We start from the raw sequence: 15,864 nt of genomic DNA, 5'->3' as shown, positions 1-15,864 counted from the left end.
TAACGAATTTATCAAGCCCGTGAGAGTGCAAAATGAAGCCACTTGAAGATTCAAATTATGTTAAAAAAAAAACAAAAACGGTACATCTCACAACCGTTTTTTCCTAATCTAGTTGGTGCGTTACGCGATTCATTGATATTTCCCTCATCTGTGGCTTCTGGAAAATGCAGTTTTTCAAAAGTGAAATTAATTGAAAATTATTCACAATCATCGAGGAGCAAAGATCGATCGATGGGGTTAGCGACGTTATTGATCGAACATGAATTACGCAGCTCGATTTGTTACAGCGACAGTGTTGATGATTCTTCCGAAATGAAAGCCAGAATGAGATCAACGTCATGCGAGATGAATGAAACCAAATTCGTAGGGATATTTTTTTCAGATACGCGGATATTCAACGAGATTAATTGTAAGTAGGAGATCTGAGAGTTATAGTCCTTGGAGGATCAATGATTGAAGTGAAACTTTTCAATCAATTATTTGCATCTGTGATTTTTATATCTGCGATACAAAAAGTCTCGGCCTTCAATCAGCAGCGTTGTCATACCAATTAAGCAAAACCTACCGTAATATGAAACTCCGCTATGTTTTCTATTGTTTTTTCTTTCTTCCAATGGGTAAATTATACGTTGACCGATGTAACTCGTGACTTGACCCACCTGTTCCCAACTTTACGGCTAGAGAAATTCTCATTTTCCCGCATGGACCACGATTCCTCCAATGACATATGCTGAAACTTATTGTCCTTGATTCGTGTGTTTAAAATTTTTTTTTAGAAAATTCACTCACGGTCAAACGAAGGCCAATTACGCAGTGTACTTACGTGGCAGTTGAAAATTGTTTCCACAACAATTCAAGCACTGTATGTGAACTTTACAAAATTTGAGTGACCCAGGAAGATTGAACGTGTTTGATTTTTTTCTTCGTAGTGCTTTATTTATTATAACATGATTGTTGAGTCTAATCGTAAGAATGAGATCAAGTAATACATGATGCTTCGGTTCGATTGGAATTAAATTTTACCATATTATTTCATAGTTGAACAACAAATGCAGATCATAACTTTGTTATTTCGTTTTCTTTAGAATTCGAATGAGACGAACATTCAACACGGGATATACCATGATCAATCACGATTTTGAATTTCCACCAATTGCTGTAGCTAAAACTGGCATAATTAATAATTTGTTACACAGCAGAAGCGGCGTTACAAGAAAAGGTATAGCACATTTTATTATTATTATTATTATTATTATTATTATTGTTATTGAATTTTTTTTTTTTTTCATAAAGACAAATCACATCGTCCGTTTATTTTGTCTCCATTTTGTTGTTCCGCGTGAATTAGTCACACATGGCAATTTTGTGAATATTCCTCTGTTTGCATAAAATTCTTCTTTTCTCCAGTCTGTGAGACACCAAAAAAAAAAAAAAAAAACATTATACATACAATCGGCATGCGTCAGATAACAATAACGAACGACGATCGCTTACTTTTGAGAAGTTTTTTGTAATAACGCCAAAAGAACATTTTGGTGGTTGCGAGGCTTGATGAGACCGAAGGGAGTATCTCGTTTTCCGAAACCGATAGCAGTTGATAAATATTCGGGCTTGAAGCCGCGAATTTCTCGCGGCTTTGTGCGATGTTTGACAAAATGGTTGTAACTACGCGAGCATCTCGTCCCTTCTGTAAATAGTAGTCCTACGGTTGCTATAATTATCACGACACCAGGCCGCATTTTGTCCTGTAATTTAAAGAGAAAAATCATTTTTTGACGCATTATTTTGGCGAATCAATTATCGGTCAGCATAATTTTCGCTATCACACTCTCCTTTTCTCTCTCGCTCTGCTACTAACTACGGTAACTACAAACTAGACTCGGAACCACGACCTTTATTGCCCAAAATAATATACGTGTTGTGACCTAAAAATCCAAACATCACGATGGATAATAACTATATCTATAATTTCGTGAAAAAAAAACTCATATTAGTTTTTTTTTCACGATTTTATGTTCTTATTTCTACACACACGTTTGGGGGGGTGGATATGAAGATGCCAATTACGCAGAAGCTGCACAAAATTATACCTATACACGAAAGTATATGAGTCGGCAAAATTTTCACTTTTCTTCTTGGTTTTCGTTGAGAAAGACCAAATATGTGAGTTATTTGCTGAAACATACACTTCATATGAAAAAGTACCGTAATTGTCATGTGCTGAAAACGATCTTGAATCGTTTTCAGGTATACATATAACGAGAAATTATTCTCCGCTTGAAAATTTCTAATAGAACGCAATTGCGGGATTTAATTACAAGTTTGACGCATCTTTTTTCAGTTTTTACTTTTTCATACAAACTATGCAGCGGATACGTAATATACTTATAGTTGAAGTACTTACCGGAAATATTATTATACTTACCCGGACGAAGAGATTCGGTGAGGATTGATTCACTTCTTACGTTTTATTTTCTTTTTCTATTTATTTTTATTTTTGTATTTTGCTATCTAAATGCTCCTGCAGTTTCATTACCATATCGTAGTTTCGCCCATTTTTTAATAGATCCCAGTAGGTAAGAAGCTCATTTCAATAATCTAATGATTTTTTTCGGCGTGTCAGAAATAAAGAAGACGTTGCCGTCACTGAAATGTGAGAAACGAAGGAATATATATCAGCCAAGATCAGCAATAGACAACGTCCAAAATCTATGGTAATACCGAAGCGATAATTATAACCATCGGTAATGAAAACATGTGGCGATCTGGCTGAAACTTTCGCCGATCGTTACAGGATGTCGATTCGGTATACGATGAGAGAAATTTTTTTTTTTTTTCAAATCAGTCGATCAGATTATTTGAAGACCATTCATTCGCATAGCTATGATCGTGAATCTATCCGACAGTAACATACGATCTAATTACAGCGCACACGTAGAATCGTTAATTAATCTTCATTACTTACCGGCCCATTAACTTCGACATCTATATTCTCTTCTCCCAAGTCTCAAGGCGTCTTCGAAATTCAAATTCGCGAAAAATTGCTGATCTTCGACGCGGCGCACCGGAAGTAGAAAATGATCGTCGATGCGTCCGGCTGCTCGTCTCGAAGGGCGTAGCTGATTAATGGGATCCGCGAGCGACGTATGTGCGGTACTTTCAAGGTCCAAATGACAAGTGGAAGCGTCCGAGAATCGGGATCCGTTTTTGTACCGGTAGGCCGCTAACGCCGATGCCGCCGATGCCGCCTATGCCGCCGGTGCCCGGCGTTCGTCGCCGTTGCCGCCGATGCGTATATCCTTCTGCCGCAGGATCCTATCCTAGGTATCCCGTGTCATCGAAATTAAGTAAGTGAAAGGGCGCGATTTGACGAGACAGAAAAATTGTTAAATTAGCCTCCGTTTTTATTGCTAAAAAATTTGTTCCGAGTCGGTGAGCGTGTATAATTCTTCCGAAATCGTGATTCCTCCATTAGGATGATCGTGACTGAAAAATTAAGTGGGACTATGCTTAATGAAATTTCTCGTTCTTGCTAATCGAATGATTACGAGTCGATGTTGGGTGAATGAATTTTCCAGAAAATGCCGGAACAAAGTTTAAGATGAACACCCCTTGTTATGCAGACTTCCCGTTCGTCACTCATATGCATGTATTGATTACTCGTCTGTACTAAGAGGGCGGGGCGGGGGAGGGGGATTGCTCTTCGCTTAATTATAGTTGCGAATCCATCAACCCTTCGCCGTATAAACTTAAAATTTTCACTCACTCCGGAGCGATTCCCAATTTTACGAAGTGATTGAAGTGCTGATTACAAGTCGTCATTCCGAAATTGATTGATTATTCGGATAGTTGATGAATAAAATTCCACGCAATCGAACGAATCTACATAAGAATGCAGAATTCATTAGAATGCAAATATTCGAATCGTTTTTGCGTATATCTCAGGCATTTTTTAAAGTTCCAATCATTTTCCACCGCTCTACAGATGATGCGATACATCTATGGCGATACTTATTTCAAACCGTACTCGTGCCCACGTTTGCGACCCGGGGAAATAAAAATAATCATCATAGATTTTTTGTTATCGTATACACGAAATGCGCGTGCATATTGAAATACCACGCCTAGCGTACGTTGTCTTCCGATTCTATACGCAAGAACAAAACGCCAATTCGCGTATATTTTAGCAAGGTCCATTGCCCGCTAATTTGTTACTTCGAAAATAGAAAAAACAAGCCATTCAAACCCGACTGTTCGGGATAGAAGAACTTTTTTTTTCGTGTCAATTACCGATGTGCAGTGTCAGAGGTCGCTGCCGCAACGTAGGGTGGTAAAATGGGAATGCTTTAATTAATGCATCGTGTTTTTTACTGGAAACGGTAAGAGCGAGTCCTAGTTACCGTTAACCGACTGCTGGTATCATCAGCAGTCGTTTTACCGGCAACTAGAATTCGAGATTGCGTCTGTCGTCCCGAGATAGCGGACGGCGTTGATTCGTTTCATTGTCGAAATGATTTTCTCGAATTGACTTTTTGGAAATTATCAAAACTTCGAAACTTTCGAAAAGATCTAGAAGAACGTACGGGTATTCCGATTTCCGATTTACAAGTTTCCACACGATCCCAAATCATTGATTAATTTTCGCCGAACCAAAAGCCATGACGGACAATTCGAACCAGTATGAGAATTCATGAGTTCCTAATAAGTTCGTTCGACGCTGAGAACTCTGTTCGCGAAACAAATGAAGTATATGATCTTACTTGTTAGTTCAGCGAACTTAAAAATTCAAAGATCTGAATTGGAAGAACAAGGAAACCTGAATTTCAAAAATGAACGAAACTAACAGAAAATCAAATAAAATAAACTCGCGTACCTATAGGAGTTTTTCGATGATTTTTCAGTTGTTCAACTCGATTTCTGAGAGACTGATTTCGGCCAACTGTAAATCTGTATCGGGATGAAATTCCGCAAACTCGACGTCGCCGTTCGCGTCGCGATAATTGCACGTCGAAACTCTCGTTCCACATTCTCCAATTGTGTGTTCGAAAATCAAATCATTCTATACAATGAAGGAGGTGATCGACCGTAACGAAGTTACAGTAGGCTACCTAAATTTACTTTGGCAATTACATATGTGTATACGTATGCGTACACGCTCGAACGACGTATGTGCAGTCATCGATATCCACCGACAACTATATACGCACGAATTGTCTATCTCGTCGCAGTTATACAGAAGTCGTTGTCGTCGGTCCGGCGGTCGGGCGGGCGGGCGGGCGGGCGGGCCGACAGGCCGACGGGCGTCACGTGCATATGGAATAATCAATATTTAGCGTGACCGTGTTATCATAACGCACCGCATCCACGCCGTTTGTGCAATCGCCAAACGTCAACGTTTACAAACTATAACAACCGCCGCATACCACCACTTTGGCCAACTTCAACAAAATACGAACACGGACATGCGAACGCCGCATTTCCTATACCCGGCTATACAACGTGGTATTTTATAAAGGTAATTGATCGCCTCTTATGCGGGACAATTTCATCGTATTTTCGGATCCATGAAATATTCAGTCGGATTGATCGAACTAGCTTTGAATTTCACCCGGCAAAACGACATCCGTCGTTACACTTGTTGTTCGATCGGTCGGTTGGATTCTTGGGTTACGAGCAGGTTGATGTAAACTTTTGCGGAATCGATTCGATCTTCGAGCTCTTCGTTCCAAATAAGTAGGTCGATCGGTTTCGAAAAGCCGGACGCGATCGATTTTTTCGTTCGTTTTTTTTTCTGTTCTTTTTTTTTTTTTTTTTTTTTTTTTTTTGTTTTGTTTTTATTCAAACCGTTCGGCGGTTGTACAATTTTTTGACCCTGTATGTATATTACACGTTGTAAAAGAATTGTGTAAATCGTAAAATTTTGCAATTCAATCGGGTTTGCAATGAATATATCCCGCCAACCTCGATTTAAACAGCGGCGACAGTTTTACTTGAAGCCGGTACGGAAACCCCGACGTCATTTCCACGTTATACTGAATACCAAAGGATTGTATAATTGTAAAACCGTTCCAACTCATCGGTAGCGTAAGTAGGGACGGTGTATATATACCGTGTAAAATTTTCATAACTTCGCCATAACACGTGATAATGTAAAATGTTCGGTGTTACGAAACGAAATTTTCGTATTCCAATTAATATCGGAGTACAATCGAAAGAAGACATTGTTCAAAAAATGATCGCTTAACAGCTACAATGGATGAAAATGAATATTCTATCGCGATAGGGAGAACGATAAGAGCGGAAAATTCATGTAATTTACATAACACGGAGAATCGCGTATAGATATAAGATATGTACGAACACCCCTGTAGTAATATGTATATTTCAGTCGGCGATGGATAAAAATATATTTTGTTATCATTCGGGCGTGGCGTGTACATACTAGGAGCGGTTCATAATAATGGTGCTATTCGATATCGATATAGATTCCATTGGCACTTTCCACTCCTCCGGCCCCCCCCGATGCCCTCTGCATCCCTTTCCCCTTATTCTCCCTCTCGACCTACCCCAGCCATCAAGTGCAGCGGTGCAGGGAGCGAAGTCGGAGGTGGCTGCGGAGGTGGGGGGTGAGGCGAGGTCGCAGTTTTGGACAAGGTGCAGCGTCGACGTCCCATAAGTAGGGGAGGCTCGAAGGCTTTCGTAGGTAAGACAATGCGCCAGCGCACCCTCCCCGTCGCTGGCATTGCGTCTCGGTGTCCCGTAGTGTGCCGGTCGTACACCCCGTGCATCGCCTCCTCTCCGTTTCTCATCCCCCGATCCCGAGCCCCGAGCCCCGCGATCCACTATCAACCTCATCGCCCGTCCCACCAATTTTCCCATCCCCAATTTTCCTCCTTCCTTAGTTTTCCCCTCCCCCCCTCGTAAGCGCGAACCGGCACCCCCGCCGGCGAACGCCCTTCCGAAACCCTTCCCTTTCTTCGTATATTTCACCCTCCTCGTCCGGGCGCCCCATGCAACGACGCCACATCGCAGCGTTTTGTTAGCGTAAAGGCGGTCTGAGGGGGTCTACAATGCTACTGATCATTCGCTACGCTTTTGTCGAGGCACAAGCCTTGTTTCCCAAAAACCTATAACATCTACTTTGCCGTGCATTGTTGCGAGCGACTGACTTTACGGTTCAGATCTGGGCGAAGGATAGCTCGTCGATGTACGTACGTTCAAGTTTCGTCCGTCGAACTATTTCCAGAAGATTTCGTCGTGCTCGCGACGATAATCGTCGGCTGGTTTGGGCCCCTCGACGATTCCGAAAGCTTTCGACGCAAACCGGTGAAGCTCTTATTCGATCACGCGTAGATCGGAGAACTATAATACCTGACGTCGTTTCATGGCAACAAGTCGCGGTTTCGGATCTCAACATCTGATCCGATTTGTAGCCGATACACCGCCGGTAGATCACGTCAATCCAGACCCCCGGATTTCCCATCAATCGAAGATAACGATCTCATTTTGTCTCGTTAACAAAATTCTCTTGAGCTTTTTGGCTCACGTAGTTTATAGTTTCGGTTTACTTCGTTTTGTTTTTGTTTTTTTGTTTTTTTCTTCTTCTTCTTTGGATTTTCCATTCCTGTGCAGGTTCCATAAGAACACATTTGGCTATCCGATATTCAGAACAAATTTCTAGAATTCCGATACTCCAGTATGTACCCAGAGATATAAATATATATACATACATATAAATATATATCCATCCCATCTTTCTTCAAACGTTCCAATAGACGCCTGTTGCCACGGAGAGAAAAGAAAGAACTACGTTTAGAACTACTTTTATATACGCCCAAAGCATTTTGGTGGAGTGCCAGCTCGCAACATTGCTAAGCTCGGTTGGCAAGTTCGCCACTTTCCGTGAAATTTTCATTCACCATACGATTGGCTTCTCTAAGGATATTCGTCGAGGTATAATTTCAGCGATTTTTCAACCCCGAAAGAAATTTATTCCAATTTTTATTACAACGATCGAAAAATTTCTTAACACGCCGCGAACAAACGTTAACATATAATACATGTACGCGATCGGCCGTACGGCGATGGGGTTACAATGCTTAATCGAGTACATGTCAGTAACATAATATGGAAAACGAAAGTTTCCCTCCAGCGTTTCCAGTCTAGACTCCTCTTAACAAGTAGGTACATGTACACGTACGATGCGAAGTTCATAGTTTATACCGTTGCGACGTTGAGCTAACGAACACATCTGTTACTTTTTTTGCCAAAATTTTTTGCAACGTTCCTCGTTCATTCCACGAGAAATTTTACCGGTCATCGAACCATCGAAAATTCACTTACCGTCCACGCTTTTCCCCTATGCGTGAAAATCCCGTTTCGGGTATCCGTCATAAACGATAACCAAAATTTTTATTCTGATTATTATTATTGTTAAAAAAAAAGTATCGACACGCATGTACCACCGTACGTGTGAATGAAGTGTCGAGGATATATGCACACATTTTATATTCAGCTGTCAATAAATATCGGCGTGCATTTAAAATCCTGTGTAGAAAAATATTGTGACAAACTATTAAGTACGGTCGATGGAGATATTGGTGTGCGTGGTGTGTTTGAAACTGAACAGGTGAAAATGTTAAGCGGAACGTTGATAACAATAACGGTAATAACAACAGGGGTAATCTGGAACGCGTACCTACTCTCGATATAGCGGCGGGTATGTGTGCAATTTGTGAAATTTTCGCGATCATTTGCAAAGTCGATAGGGGGGGGGTTCTCGAAAAAAGGATGAAAACAGTAGGAAGAAAAATAGACGTGGTGTTTTAAGTGTGGATTGTTCAGTTTCACTAATCACTGTATCGACCCTACCCTCTATTAGTACGAGTTACCCACGTATAACGTAATTTCGAGTGGCCCCATCGAGCCTCCGCAATCATCGAGGCGAGCGACTATATCGAAATACCCCTATATATCCGCGCGCGTGTATCTTGCTTTGTTTTCCAAGCGGATCTCGCTATCGTTGTATCGCGCGTTCTACCTGTACTCAAAAAAAAACAAAAAAAAAAAAAAAACGTCAAACTTTCGCCATTCGCGACACACGCGTCGCGAATTTTTGATACTTCGATCCGAACGATGCTGAAATTAGTTCGAAAAAACTCGGTGACTTTCGCTTGTTTTTTTTTTTTTTTTTTCATCTTCAGACGACCTCGGTGCAAAGAAGTTCGTTACTTCGCCGGTGCGGATGTGTAACCCGAGTACAACGTTACGGAGGTACTGGGTCACCCAGGAATCGAGAATAGGAAGACATGGCAGCCGCGGATGCTGCCAGGTTCGGTACAGTTGAACCCCTATAGCTGGGTAAATTCGGAGAGGTATGTGTATGAAAAAAAACAAAAAAACAAACAAAACTAGAAAAAAAATAAGAGAGAGAGAAAGAGAGAGAGAGAAGGGAAGAGGAACAGGAGCCAGCGTAGAACTGAGCTCTGACCCCCCACCACTTCGGTACATCTTATCTTTCGACCCAGCTCGTCGTCCAGGAGTTTGAGAAGAAGGTGGCGGATGGGAGGGATTCGGAGGGGTAGGAACTCGGTGTGTATAGGGTAGGGTGGTGCATGAAAAAAAAGAAAAAAAAAGAAAAAAAAAAAAAAAGAACAAGGTGCAGGGAAGCAAGCGAGCGGGAGAGGAACGCTCGGTACCAGAAAGGGCGCACAGGAGGGCAGGTGTTCGGGGTACAATGGAAGACGCCGCGTGGTGGAGGAAACGCCCATTTTTTGATAAGCTAGTTACCCTGAACCTCCGAACCCCCGGCGGCGGGAGGGGCGTGTGCGGGGGGGATCCCAGGGTGGGTCTACCGAGATCAATAACTGCATAAAAATAAAGTGCGCCTCTGGCTTGCTACCTTTCGTCCTCGCCTACCTTCCCTCTGGTCGACGTCGTCCCCATGCAACCAAACCCTCGCCGCTCCTTTATTTATTATTACTATTTTCACCTTTACGTTACATACGTTCTCATTTGATCTATTCTGTCGAATGCGTTCTTTCAGTTTTTTTTTTTTTTTTCGATCCATATCGCTGTCCCCCTCAATTCTAATCGCTTTCAAAATTCACCTCCCAATCTTCCACGTGTCGAATAACCCGACCGTGGTCATGATCAACGACCAATGCGCACGCTATCGTCATTGAAAATTCTTTTTCTTAGAGAAAAAAAAAAAGAGAAAAATTCAAAGAATTTTTTTCAGCGTGCTCGTCACAGGTACACATGTTCTTAAGATTTTGTTCCCCGGTGTAATTGGTTGGAATCTTATTTCTCTTTTGCGTTTTTTTTTTTTTTTTTTGTTTCAGCTCACCGTCGAGTCTCTGGGAGTTGCGAAGTGGATCCTTTTCGCGAATCGAGGGAAATTTCATTATTGCCACCATGAAAATGTATGAAGAAATGTTCGAAAGACCAGCGCAATGTATCGAGTACGTTAGTTTTCGACGAAAATAAAAGTTCAACGAAAACGTTGCACCGTTCACGGAATGGAAACGAGTAAGTTCTAATTTCAAAGACACGGGGTACGCACTCCGATTCGTCACAAGCTACAATTAAATAACATCGAATTCCAACGTATTCGGTGAAAACTCGAACGAAATATCCGCGATCTTCCGTTACACAGAACACTGCGGTGCGTAAGGCTCATTTTACTAATGAAAACGGTTCGAGCGTAATACAAACGCGCATGAAATATACATACATATAAACCATAAACACGTGTCGTTTGACGTTCGAATGCGGTGTTCGATTTTGTGCCGTTATCGGTGATACAGTCACGTGCGCAAAACCCCCAATTCCTGGACGTCAATCGGATCCGCCGTGTCACGCAAAGCCTTTATCATGCAAAGCACGCCGAGTTCGGGATCCAGAAGGTGCGCCGTGGGGCGCGAAATAAAGAAAAAAAACAAGAAAATAATAAAAAAAACGACGAAAAACGACGAAAAAAATAAAGGAGAGCGCAAACGGTGAAGGGAAAGGGTATCAGCCGCCGAGTCCTCCGAGTCTCGACTCGACCCTCCAATGGTTAACGTAACATCCGATGCGTCAGTGGCGACGAGCAGCACTGACCTACCCCTACTACGTCAGGTGTGTATAAGTGTACACGTGACTTATGCGACACTCGGCTTGTAGTAGAAAAGCTCATTCCCAAGTCTCCTAATTCTCTAAGGTCCCGCGTAACGTCGCGAGGTCGTATATTTTGAAAAGCACAAATCGAACACGTGACGTGTTCAAATCAATTTCACACGCGGTTGATGCGCGTTTCCTGCTGTCAATGTAACGATTTCGCCACAAAATTATGCGATAATTTGCCGAAAAAAAAAAAGAAGAAAAACAAATAAATGAATAAAATAAAACCGAGAGAAAAAAATAAATGAAATGAAGAAAAATGGAGAAAAAATTTATTACACTCGTTCTGATAGGATCTATCATGGATTTTTACTATGTTTATGGTTGAAATGTGTGGATTAATGCAGGACACGCGAGGCAGTTTGTTTTTTTTTCAAATTTTTTTTTTTTTCTTTTTATTCTTATCCAGATAACATCGATATCACGAACAAATATCTCTGTAATAACCTATCACGGTGATTGAATGTTTAGCGACGGAAAGTTGTAAAATGACATCGATTTTTGTTTATTATACCGGGGGATATTCATTTTTGTACGATGAAATTAAACGCGCGTCGTCATTGCACGGTTTGGATAACTGAACTTTGAATTCACAGCTCTTCCATTCCTATGGATTTCAACTGGAATTTCAAGTATTCGATGAAACGAAAAAAAAAAGAGTTCTGGGTGGTGAAATTATTTTAACCTACATCTGGATTAGACGAGACAATCTTGGCAAAGTATTTTTTTATACATGCCAAAAGAAGCCAAAGCAATTAACCAATAACACCAGGCAGGTGACCAAGCCGGAATCCGTATAACTAAAAGTGCAAAAGAGTGCTGTTTTCGTGCACCCTTATGATACAAATGAAAAGTCAACTTTATTTCAAAATGTCACATCGACGTCACGTACTCGCCTACCTTTTTGTTTTTTTTTTTTTTGTTCTCTTTTTCTCCGCTCTTTCTTTTCGTTTCCGGCGTCGACGTTATTTCAGCGCAACGTGGTAATGAAAAAAGTAAAAATTTGAAACTGCTTCGATCCGGTGCCGAACAATCTTTCAAATCCGAACAGCCCGACGGTGAGACTCGAAGTTGGCGAATGAAGCGAACGAACGAAAGGAGAATGATTAAAACGGATAAACACGGGACTGTCGATATAAGACTCGTAACTCGTATTCCGGCAGTCCCGTGTTGCCGAGGGCTGAAGAAGCCTATAGCGTACACTCCGAGCGAACGTGTACGAGGATAAGAGGATAGCTATGCGTGGCGGTCGTTGACCGCGCGGGCAAGTCGGCCTTCCCTATAGGGGTTGGGCAAAGTTAGGCTCAGCTCAGGGTTCAATATCGGGAAAAGCACAAGCTTTTATTTGATCGTTCATGGCGTACGCGTCGTTCGCCAAGGGAAACACGCACCATTGCCCGGCTATTAATGTATTACTATAGTACGCGCGCTTGGTGAGGTAGGTTTCGAAATTGTCTCTACTCGACTATACATGGAAACGAAACACAGTTCCGGAATGAAAATCAGAAAACAACATGAAGAAACGAAGACATGCGCTCTCAAATCGAAGGGAATGAAATTCGCGCTTTTTTACACCGTGGAAAAAAAATATGTCTTCCCTGTTGCCCCGAACGGACAAAATTTTTGAATATCTGTCAATTTTAAACTCTTTTCGCAATTTCCATTGAACGACGACGTCGTCTATTATAGACAACGGTCAACGAATTTGAATGAAATTCAGAAATAGAACCGTTGGTTTTCGGCTGAATGAACAATAAACATTCGAAAACCTGAAAACTGAATAAACTTCCGTAAGACATAATTAAGACCCTTTTAAAACATTTCGAAAAACTCAAAGTACTTTGTAACTGCGATTCGATACCATTAATTCTAATCCTGGCTTAGGGACACATCAATACGGTCCTTGGGGAGGTGAATGAGAACTAATGCTAACTAACTGGCTTGAGTAATTAGCGTTCAGAGGGATCTTTGAACTTCAAACTTGGATTTTGAGGGGGTGGAAATTGCGACAAGTTCTCCTAACTTCGAAATGACATCACGCCAGGATTAGGATAAGATTTGACTACTAAATTGAGGTGAGCTTTTTTCTTTATTTTTGATCATGGTCATCGCGTTAAGAGGTTGTTTTACGGTACACCGAGAAAGCCTCCTAAAACTCATTCGAGGTGATAAAAAAATTCATTCGTCCTTCAAAAACGGATGAATTTTTTTTTATTTCCGATTCTGCCATTACCAGAATTCGTCTGATAACATTTCGGTCGGAAAACTATATAAAAAGTACGCAGTGTTAATACAGTTACGAATCGTCCTCCGATATTTTTTTAAGTTAGGGGTGGAAAGAGTCTTCGTATAATTCACTGTTATTTCAAGGGGTCAAATTGTCGTGGATTGGACACTCGAAGGAATGAACTTTAAAAGCTTGACGAGTACACTCATGACGTCAAAGTGTAAAAAGAGCCATCCTCATCTCCAGTTCTCCATCCTTCTCTCCTCAGCTCCCTTAAGTTCAGGGATTATCTCAGCCAATCTTCACTTTTTTTCACTCCCTTCGCGGCAACATCTTGTCTCCTTTTCCCTTCGTTTCTATTTTTATCTTCAACTCTCTCTCTATCTGAAAAGCAGTTGACTTTCTCAAAGCTCTTTCATTCTTCACTCCATATACCACTGTCCCTTACGTACAGATATAACGTACTCTGACGCACTTTGACTACCGGCAGTTTGTGGTAAACCGCTATCTTATCGAAATTAATATCTACTTGTATAGTTTCTCCGCTCGACTCTTTCAGTTGGTCTCGTTTGACTTCGCATCGACGAAATATATTCAACGAAAATTCGACGCTCGTGACGAAAGAGGAGAATCGGAGATTGAAAAAAAACAAAAGAAGCGATCAAAATTAAATGAATAAATATTGTTCGCGTGAAAAATCGAACCGTTTCTCGTTAACCTGAATCATCCGCGTACAGCTTTGAATACCTACTCGAAACGGAGAACCGAACGGAGGGAAGGAACAAAAAAAAAAAACAGACAAAAAGGATAAAAGAGGAAAGAAAAAATACTGAGTTCGTATTATGGGGTTAATATAAATAGGAACTGCGGCGGATGAGATTGAACGGAACGAGGGATGAAAAGTGTGGCAGGGTATAAAGCAGGGAGCACCGCCGTCAATCAGCCATTGATTAGAAACTACTCGAAGGGGTAGAGCACCCCTACGTATAAATAGGAGTTATGGTCAGTTTTGAGGGGGTCGTTCCACCAGAAGAGTTCTGAAACTGCAGGGGTCTCGATGTAGGGAGGTATCCGCGTTACGGTATGGAGTTTCGTTTGACCAATGGGAAGTCCGCGAGGCCTTCCGCGTCGGGACTGTGGGGTACGAGCGAGTGCGCTGGGTCTTTCGTCGATGACCTGCAACGCGAATGATGGAGTATGGTGGTTAAGGTGGATTTATTGATGTTCAAAACAGCTATCTCTATTTCTACCATACGAGCCCTATTGTACTATCAGTATTGAATTCTCAATCAAAGTCATTGAACCCCGCTGTGTTTTATATGGGTCAATAATACATCGGTTGTAAGTTTTTCCGAGCCCGATCGCGACGAACGAACGATATTCGTTTGTTTTTTTTGATTCAATCAAGGTCGAATTTTTACCGATTTCCCCTTCTTCTCGGTTCTACGGATTCGAATTATTTTACGTCGATGCGAACTTCTCGCGATTATTCTTCTCTCGTTTGCCGCTACCGCGATTATTATATTGTTGTAAAGTTTTACGTTTGCGTACGGTCGGCCGCATAACTATTATAACTATATACATACGAACGGCGACTAATTTATGTACTTTTCCAGGATTTAGGTTACGCTAAATTGTCGAGCGCGGCAGTCAGGCCTCGGTCTGATTCGGTAGCCAATTAGATAAGCGCACTCACGTGGCATGCGAGTTACAGTTGCATGTCATAAGTGCAGAGCGCAACTCCGACTGTCGTTTAAAAAAATCCGTCCAGATTCATCGTATTATCCATCAGGTATGTTAGCGTCGTCCGATGGAGACAGACGCACAAACGCGACTCATTTTCCCCGTCGAACACAATCGCCATGTGCGTTAGAATTCGTAGTCGAAGCGCGGGTATGGAATTCGAAAAGGGTGACGGGAAAAAAAAATACTCGATTCATGACCACCTCAACATAAATTTCGCCGTCTGCCTGGCGATTTTACTAGTCGGTTTTTTTTTATACCATATTCTTACCATTTAATTCACGTGTTTTTGTCGGTATTTTATTTTCACGTTTTTTCGCTTTTTTTTTTCATTTACATTTTTATTTTTATTTTAGCAAGCGAGAAGCGGTGACATGGGTTGCCAGTTAGGCTTTGGAACTCGACAAACAGACCGGAAAATATGCACGCTGCATAATTTAGAACACTCGCGCGGGCTGCGGAGTTGCAGGTGTACGGACACGCATGCACCTATATAATACGCAAAAGTCGGTACACTATAAGTGCGTACGAAAACACAGTACATGCACTTCAATAATAACTTGGTGAAAAAGTATGAATATTACACATACGGTATTACGGGGGTTGCCTTATAACGAAACCGTCGAATCGTGTTATATTCGCGAGTCATTTTTTTGTTGATTCTCGAGCCATTTTTGTAAGCTTTACTATTTTTTTGTTTTTCAGAAAAGTGAAGAATCCAAAAATCTGAA

At 41.5% G+C, this 15,864-nt stretch overlaps 1 protein-coding gene across 1 annotated transcript; it reads right to left on the bottom strand.

The window, feature by feature from the left end:
* Positions 1-914: 914 nt before the first annotated feature.
* LOC105685832 (allatotropin-like) lies at positions 915-3,328 on the bottom strand. Its single transcript, XM_012400267.4, has 4 exons — positions 2,966-3,328; positions 2,537-2,646; positions 1,495-1,745; positions 915-1,408 (listed from the first exon to the last, which is right to left on the bottom strand). Exons 2-4 carry the CDS (start codon positions 2,537-2,539, stop codon positions 1,345-1,347), a joined length of 318 nt encoding a protein of 105 aa, XP_012255690.2. The 5' UTR covers positions 2,540-2,646; positions 2,966-3,328; the 3' UTR covers positions 915-1,344.
* Positions 3,329-15,864: the final 12,536 nt, after the last annotated feature.

The sequence above is a fragment of the Athalia rosae genome, chromosome 3 (genome assembly GCF_917208135.1).
Source record: "Athalia rosae chromosome 3, iyAthRosa1.1, whole genome shotgun sequence".
Lineage (NCBI taxonomy): Eukaryota > Metazoa > Arthropoda > Insecta > Hymenoptera > Athaliidae > Athalia > Athalia rosae.
Note: the sequence above shows the minus strand (reverse complement) of the source record. Positions and strands in the feature narration are given on the sequence as shown.

What these genes read in the sequence shown, in the direction of transcription:
- LOC105685832 (XM_012400267.4), bottom strand. An exon ending in TTACAAAAAACTTCTCAAAA is followed by an intron (nt 1,409 to 1,494) that starts GTAAGCGATCGT and finishes GGTGTCTCACAG; the next exon opens with ACTGGAGAAAAGAAGAATTT.